We start from the raw sequence: 8,753 nt of genomic DNA on the forward strand, positions 1-8,753 counted from the left end.
ACCACACTAAAATAAAACTAACTGCTACAGCTAAACCACAACAAGCTTATAAAACATATCAATTTTTTTCTCTCTTACCACTCTGTGGGGATATTCATCCCAACTATGGCCTCTCCTCCCATCCTAACAACAAAGTAGCCCTCAAAACTCATCCCAAGCCAAGCCCCCACAAATTAGCCCGCTAATCTCCTTCCAAAACAGGGATCACACCACCATCACCAAAACCATCAACACCCAGCCAACCTATCTCAAACTCATCCAGTTTAAATTTGTTTCCTCAAATACTTGTAGCATCGATAATAAAATTTCAGAGCATCATGCTTGGATCTCCCACAACACACTAGTTATTCTTGCCATAAGTAACATTTGGCTAAAACCTCATATACTTCACTCTGAAATATCATTCCCTGGTAATAATAGCATCAGAGCTGATAGAACTAAAAATAAGGTGGTGGACTAGTTTTAATATACTCTGGCTATCTTTCAGTCCAACCCTACAATAAACCTATTAAAAAATTCTATAACACTGAACTCCTCATCTCCCATCATAAACTAAGTAACCATAAGCAACTATGTATTATAGTACTCTATATTCCCCCAGGTAATAATGCTGCAACCCAACATTCTAACCTGGATCTTGCATACCATTTCTAATGGAAAGATAATCCTATGTTACATTAATTTCAATTGGCAGATAATCTTCACAAAATATCCATCAACTAGCCACAATCTATTTGGATTGATTCAACTCATTTCCTCCCCCACACGTTATAACTATCCCAAAAACAGTGACTCAATTATCGACTGGATATTGGTGTCCAATTCAACTAAGTATGTCTCCTGTATCACCCTTTTTTGATTCTCTCAGTGATCACCTCCCTGTGTATGCAAACAGACTCAGTAACCACCATGTCAAACAACTTAGAACTTCTTGTAATCTCAGTAATTTAACCCTGATACATTTACCAGAATTCTAAGCTCATTTAAATGATCTATCCTGAAAAATATTCTACTTGATGAAGATGTACACAAATTTAACTCCCTTTTCTAGAAAACCCTCAACAATCTGTCTCCAATTAGAACAAAAAGAGTAAAGAATAACCATATTCTTTGGTTATCCTCTCACATCAGGCACTTAATGTTTGAAAGAGATAGGGCTTGGAAAGAATAGTTAAACTATAGATCGCCCCTAAACCTGCAACACTTTAAAGTACTTCATAACCATACCAAAGGACAGATTGTCACAGAGAAGAAAATTTACTTCAGTAACCCTTTACTAAAACAGTTTTCCAGCCCTAAAGATTCTGGCCTTCTGTTAATATATTCAACCCTGGAATATCTACCACTCCTAACCCTGCTGCAAATAACACACCTTCCAAAATAGCTCTTCAATTTAGCACACATTTTTTAGAAAGCATTAAAACCTTTATTACAGATTTTCCTCCCAACAAGCCTGATATGGCCTCTCCTCAAACAGCAAACACCCTCTGTTTCACCATAGAACCCATTCCAACCTCTTACATCAAATTGCTATTCTTTAAACTGAAACTCTGTTCTCCTTCAGTAGATCAGTAGATAATCTCCCAGCAGAATACCTCAAGCTGGCTTCCAGTTCTGTAGCCTATCTTGTGTATCCTCTAATTAACAGATCTATTAAATAATAATACTTTCTTTGTCTATGGAAAAAATTCTTCCATCATCTCCCTTTATAAAGGAGGAACCTCATCTGATATAAACAGTTGCAGACCTATCACAGTATTATCCCCTTTGTTTAAAATGATGGAGTGCATTCACAAACAATGTCTTCAACATGTTCCATAGGAAAATCTCCTCAACCTCACACAACATGGTTTTAGCCCACCCATAGCACTACCATGGCCATATTAACTTTCACAGATACTATTAACAAAGCCAGAGACAAAGGCAAACCTGTTTCCTCTGTATTCCTTAATCTCTCTAAAGCTTTTGATCTAATCTCCCACCAAAAACTCCTTTACCAACCATCTTCCCTTGGGCTATCACTGCCCACAATTCTATGGTTTAACAACTGCTTAACCAATAGATACAAGTCAGTTAAATGTCTCTCCACCTTTAATCCATTCCTTCCTGTTAAATACTGGTGTGCACAAATCTCCATTCTTGGCCCTCTATTTAATATATTCACTAACAATTTACATAAATAATCTCCGCTAGCTTCCATCATTCAATACACTGATGATTATACCCTAAATCACATTTCTGACAACCTAATACATCTTCAGAGAATTAATCAAGAAGCCTTTAACTCTGTTTAAAATTGGCTGCAGGATAATCACCTGTTACTAAACCCCCAAAATACTAAATTATTTTTCTTTTTTCCAAAACCCCATTAACATAAAAAAGCATCTCTAAAATGTCTTCCTTAAATAATACTATAAATGATTATCTCACATTCAAAACTACTTGGCATGATAATAGGTGGAAATTTTACATATGATTAACACATACACAACATCATCAAGAAAACCCATTACAATTAGGCATACTGCAGAGAGTAAAAAAGTTCCTTATAGAGGCTACTAACATCTTACCCCTTACCCTCTTTCCTATATGGAGCCCATATCATGGCCAACCTACAAGCCTCACTTAGTTCTAAACTGAAATAGTGTTATAACAAATTTGCCAGATATGCTTGCAGCAAACCTTACTGGTCTCACCACTATTTAAAAACACAACTGGCTTGAGCTCCCTCACCACCTGTCTAATACTCAGTATATCGTAACCTATAAAATCATCCATACCCCGTCCACCTGCCCAAGAATTAGACCCCTGCTCTAATACCATCTTCCAAATCATCACCTTTGGTCAAATAATAAACTACTGCTTACCTTACCTACAAATGACAAAAGGCTGTTGGGGTCAGTATCTATTTCAGTAGTGTAGCTAGTGTTGCAACCTTTCGTTGTGGTTAAAACTGGACATAGGCCACACCCCTTGTATCTCCTATAACCCCACTCATGCCCCACTTCTTTCTGACTATTTTATGACATCATCATCACACCAGTTGATGAGGGAATGCCCTCTTTTTTCATTCGTGGTGCCTTTTTTTCCTGCAGATTTACTATGCTTTTTGTAAAAAAAAAAAAAAAAAGCATAGTAAATCTGCAGACTTAAACTCCGATAGTCTGTTTCTGTTTTTTGAAACAGAATACTAGAGTTTGTACAGTGTTTTCTGGACTACTGGACAATCAGTTTGATTTCTGGATAGTCCAGAAAAAAAAAATGGATAGATGGCAATGCTAAGTGTAGCTAGAACTTGGAATAAAATTCTTATATCAATCAAGTCTATCACACACCTTCATCTTTTCCAACCATTACTAAAAGACTTCTTCTCTTCCCCCTTGGATTTGTCTCTGCTCCTCATCTGGGTCATAGCTCTCTAATACCCTTCATCATCTTTCTTTCATCCACTTTTAAAGGATTAAACAGCTTAACCTGCTTATCCTCTTCTAATACCTCACTTTATTGTACTTCTCAGACTGCTATACCTACTTCTAATTAGTACAACCAAATTACTATCCCATCACTATTTCCCTGTCAACACTAAAACTTGCTTATCTCCTCTAATACCTCACTCTATTGTATTTCTTAAATTATTCCTACCAATTTTTTACACCACTTTTCTATTTGTGAAGTCTCAGTACAAGGCTTGTAAATTTAATATTTGTAAATAGCAATACAAATTTTGTTATACTGACAATTAGGTTATATATTCCTTAAAACCGCATTATAAAATTTGTTGTTGTAAATATTGATTACGTTAAATATGATACCTTGGAGCTTTTCTCCCCAGGCATCTGCTAAAAAAAGGCATCTGTCATTACATAAAAATAAATAAATACACACACACACACACACACACACACACACACACACGCACACACGCACACACGCACACACATACACACCATGTTGTTCAATGCAACAATTACCCTTCATCTAGTCACATACTGAAGACACAGCCATGTTTATAGTTATTTGTTTATATGTCTTTATGTCTTTCTGGGTGTATTTTAGGATGCTGTTGTTCATGTTGTGCTACTTTTATTTTTCAGTCACACACAACATCTTACGTACAGATGGTATGGGTTTGCAGTATGTGCATCTATGTGTAGTCACATATGACAGTCACAGCATCAGCTAATATACATGCACAAACTTTATCCCGTCACCTGTCACTTGAAATGGAGCATGGGCATATTTTCACAGACCCAGGCCTCAATGTACTGCTTTGTTTAGTTACAGTCTGTTGTCTATATAAATCTGACTTTGTACTACACTATAAATTATCTTTCTGCAAGCCTTCTACAGCAGGGCATCTCATATTTCTGAACATGGCCAGCTATATGAGTCTTTGAAGACAATTTTGAATTAATACAAAAGGAAGGATATCCAGGAAATAAAACCTCTCATGCTCTAGGTAAAATTAAGAAACCAAGGAGAAGTGGCAAGCCATCTGAATCCCCTTTGACTATAATGTTATTGGCTAGTACTTACAACCCACTCCACAAGACAGCTGCCAGTCTTCTTCAGGTGAGCTCCTGCATGTGGATTCTGTGAACCTGCAGTTTTGCAGTCAGCCTGAATCTTTATCAAATGTTACAAAGTGGATGTCCAGTTAAAAGTAAGGGAGCTTATAACTGCTGTAGTTCAAGTACATTGGCAGTTTTAAGACAGTCACTGCTTAGCATTCTACTTAAACGTAAAGACTGAAACTAGAAAAATGACATAAGTAATATATCATACCATAACTGCAGATATTCATAGTAATTTTCATTTTCTCATTTAAAGCATCCACCCTTTACCCCTTCCTTTTTATCCAGTGTGCGTGTGTGCACTGACTTAGTATGAATGTTTTTTGAAGCAACCACCTGGTACCTTTCTGCCTGATATGTACCTAGCTGTTTATGCAGACACTATGCAGGGATACTGCTACTATGACTCACTTTTAATACAGATATTTACCTTTGACATTGATCAGATTTTTCACCATTACTGCATTTTGAAGATAAGTCTTGCAAGCAAACTTCCAAGCTCCTTCACCAAATCAAGCTGCCTTCTAGTGACAGTCATTGTTGAACATTTTCATTCGAAGTTGAACTTTTACCATATTTGTGATACCGCTCAGCCTCTAAAATGCAGGAAATCTGGACAAGCATAGTTGGGGGGAATGACCAAGGACCAAAAATCGTGACAGATTTTAAATATTGTTCTTAGAAAGTTGCCATAATAACAGGTTTTGTATTAACATGCATTTTCTGTTAGATATGATGTCGTAAGATCAAATGTCTGTCATTATTTAGTGACTTCAATCCCTACCAGTTTGGCACAAAGCAACTAATTTTATGAGGACAATACCATACCAAAAATATGAGTCAAAAATCTGGACATTCTGCAAAAATCTGAACAGTTAAAGAGTTCTCCAGCAGTAAACTGACTATAAAACAATTGAAAACTACCTTCTTTGCTGTTAATATAGTCCTACCCTCTAGCAGTTACTTTTGATACTGCAGGTTCTAACAATTACTTTTGATACCGTAGTACAGGCAGCAGTGAGTCAGGGATTATTAATTTAAAAGAAATCTGGCAAGTAAGAGCAAACAGGACGAGGGGATAACCAATACCTACTGCTATGATAACTGCCTTTCACCATACCTCCCAACCTCTTAGAGCTAGAAATCTGGACAAAGATTAAAATAATGAGGAGACAAAGGCCCCAAAACAGGGACGGATTTTAAATATTGCTTTTATAAACTTAGAAAGTCACTAAAATGACACGTTTAATGTTAATATCCATTTTGTGAAGGATATGAAATACGAAACTCAAATTTATGTCATTATTTAGTGACTTCAGTTCTCAGTGATTTGCAAGGAAAAAAACACAGATTTTATGAGGAATAGACCAAAAATATGAGGTAAAAATCTGGACCTTCTGCAAAAAGTCTGAATAGTTGAGAGGTATGCCTCTCACAGTTGTACTTTACATATTTTTCTGCTATCAAGGAGATTTTTCCCTTTAGTCACCTTTGCTGATTGAATATTCATAGTTTTGTATTTAATTCATTTATTTGTTACGATGCACTGATGCAAAGGGACCATTTTTAACAACCTCTTAAAAATGAAAAATATGAATTTAAAACATTAGCATTGTTCATAAAGAGCATATGAATAGTATGATTATAGGCAAGTCATTAAAAGAACCGTAAGTTATTAAGCCATATTAACCTTCAGGCAGACACACATTAAAGATCTTGTCACCCTTTGCAAGCACTTAATAATGCTCATCCTTTTCAGAGTAAGAAAATCACCAACACATGCCGATCTTCATTATAAAGAACAGCTCAACATGCACACTAACATGAGATAGTGCAAATGGCTTAGGAACCAAATTAGCTGCATTTTTATTGGATAGGCATGTTTTAGTTGTGTTGCAAACACAGGCAAATCAATATGCAATCTAATGGGGCTTGTGGGTGGGGATCATACCATAGGGATAGTCTAGTAAATGAGAAAGCTTTGTTACTGGTTATGGCCAAGGTTTATTATATAACAAGCATGTTTATAATAAAGAAAAATGGTCATAATGCTCTTGAGAGGGTATTAGCCTTATTACTTAGCAAAGTCCAAATTAAATCAGGTTATAACATAAATTATGACAGGGAAATCATTCTTTATCTTTTAGCAAAATGAGTGCTTTGTTTACAAAAGTAGCATGAGGTGATGGGAAATTATTTCAGACATACCTTATAATGCTTTCAGATGGGCAATGATCTTAGAAAGAGATCCAGTGTGGTATGAGAGAGAAAAGCAGGGATCTAAGCAGAGGCCTGCAAAACGACCGTCTTTACAGATGCTGAATCTCCAGTTAACAAGTTAAACTTTTTAAAAAAATGAATAATATTATTTTCAGCAGAAGTCTGTTACTCTCTAAAATGCATGTTTACCTCTGACAAGTCTTGTATAAATATATTTGTAACATTAAGCTGTAGTGCATTGCAGTGCTACATGGCAATGCTAGGCATGTTTCCTTTTGCACCAAACATGTTAGAATCCTATATATAACAATGGCAATCATACTCACTTGAAACTTTTGCAGGAAGATCTTCATTCAGCAACTGCTTCATGCAAACTGATTTTTTCCCATGTTTTGAAACGTAAGTGCTCTCTTATATGACATAATAACAAATTAAACATTTGTATGCATTCTTGTTTCTGATTGTCACAGAAAAAGGCTAAGTCCATAGAGATGTACAAAATGTAATGCACCACATTTAATAATAGAGGAACTTGAGAAGTCCAACAAACTTCTAGAATTGTGATGCCTAGCAGAATGAGATTATGCAAGAAGCAATGCTGAACATGTAGTGCTTCTTTAAAGGAGCAGTGCCCTGCCTTTTTTCAATGTTTGGACAGCTGCAAAATCCTGTTTAGCAGCAATTAATTTTTCAAAGGCTGCCATTCTGAACATGAATGCAGTTCTTTTGCTATTAGATCATTACAGGTCTATAATATCAATGTTTTTCATTAAATGTTGATAACTGAACTTTATACGGAGCACTGAATGTTAAAAATGTATATGTTGTCTGAAATCGATAGCTTCAAGTATAAAATATCTATAAATGACAATATGCACTTGTAATTGATGTCTATTTGTGTAAAGGCTAAGATGAATCTAATTTATTCAGGTTAGAGGACGAGACCTAAATTATGACAGCAAAAACATACTTTGTAAGGGCAATGAGTGTACCTCTTGCCAGGATAACAAAATCTAACAGGAAAAGTAGTTCCAAATACTGTTATTACTTTTGTTTTGGCAGTGATCTTGGCCGACAGAAGGTTAATGTCTTACAAGATGTTAAAACAGGGCTCTTAGCAGTGAGCCACAGTACCTGTGAGAAACAAATATTTCTATTGATAATGAGTTTCCAGTCTGAGTCGTAGGAAGCACATTGTACAGGAGGCAACTTCCCCGGGGGCAACATTAGTTAATTATTTACTTAGAATTGTCATTTTGTTAAAATAATAGTAATACTACTAATAATAAAAGACTTCTTTGATGTGTGTACAATATCTTGGCAACCGCACGTACCGACACCTCTTTCTATGCAAATAAATGAATTGCACATGCCATTTAACTTAGCAAAACAGTAACACCTCAAGATCATTTCTGAGTGAGGCAAGGTAGGGTGGTATCAAGGTAGTAACTATGTTTTGTACTGTTGTGAGCTGCGGAGCACAAAAAACAGTAAAGGCAACAGGACAACAGTTAAGTTACTACGTGACAAATGGAAACATAGAAGCATAGGGAGTGACAAATGAAAACAAAGAAAAAATAGCCCAGGGCACAAAACTAGCTATGGCTCTGTTTCAATTACCAAACTGAAGTAAACAGAATAACAGCCAGCTAACCTAATATTGTATTATGTAGTGTACTATGGATTTTGTAATATAATATTAATTGCTCATTCTGCAATTGTATGCTTCTGTGTTCAAAAAAATTCTGTTTGAAAGGAGAAACAACTACTCTTGGTTGAAACCACGCACCTGACTCTCCCGTGACTCCTTGTTGGGAGAGTGGCAGTGGCAACTGCATGGGATGTGGATGGAGTCCTACGTTCCATTCCTAGACAAGGGTTAGTGAGACTCCTTGTTGGGACTGTGGCAGTGGCAACTGCAAGGAATATGGGTGGGGTCTTGGGTTCAATTCCCAGATG

The 8,753-nt window shown here is 36.2% G+C and overlaps 1 protein-coding gene across 2 annotated transcripts in view; it reads right to left on the minus strand.

Moving 5' to 3' along the window:
* The window catches only part of LOC122802555 (NACHT, LRR and PYD domains-containing protein 3-like), an 826,460-nt gene extending 819,111 nt beyond the window's left edge, over nt 1–7,349 (minus strand). For both annotated transcript variants that reach the window (XM_044072217.1, XM_044072216.1), the window contains exon 1: nt 7,121–7,349. Coding sequence is in view for 1 of the 2 variants with exons in the window: in XM_044072216.1 (XP_043928151.1) it covers nt 7,121–7,163 (43 nt within the window). In the remaining variant the exon portion in view is untranslated. The remainder of the gene's footprint in view (nt 1–7,120) is intronic.
* Nucleotides 7,350–8,753: the final 1,404 nt, after the last annotated feature.

Source organism: Protopterus annectens, chromosome 5.part0 (assembly GCF_019279795.1).
Source record: "Protopterus annectens isolate FY-2018-M chromosome 5.part0, PAN1.0, whole genome shotgun sequence".
Lineage (NCBI taxonomy): Eukaryota > Metazoa > Chordata > Ceratodontiformes > Protopteridae > Protopterus > Protopterus annectens.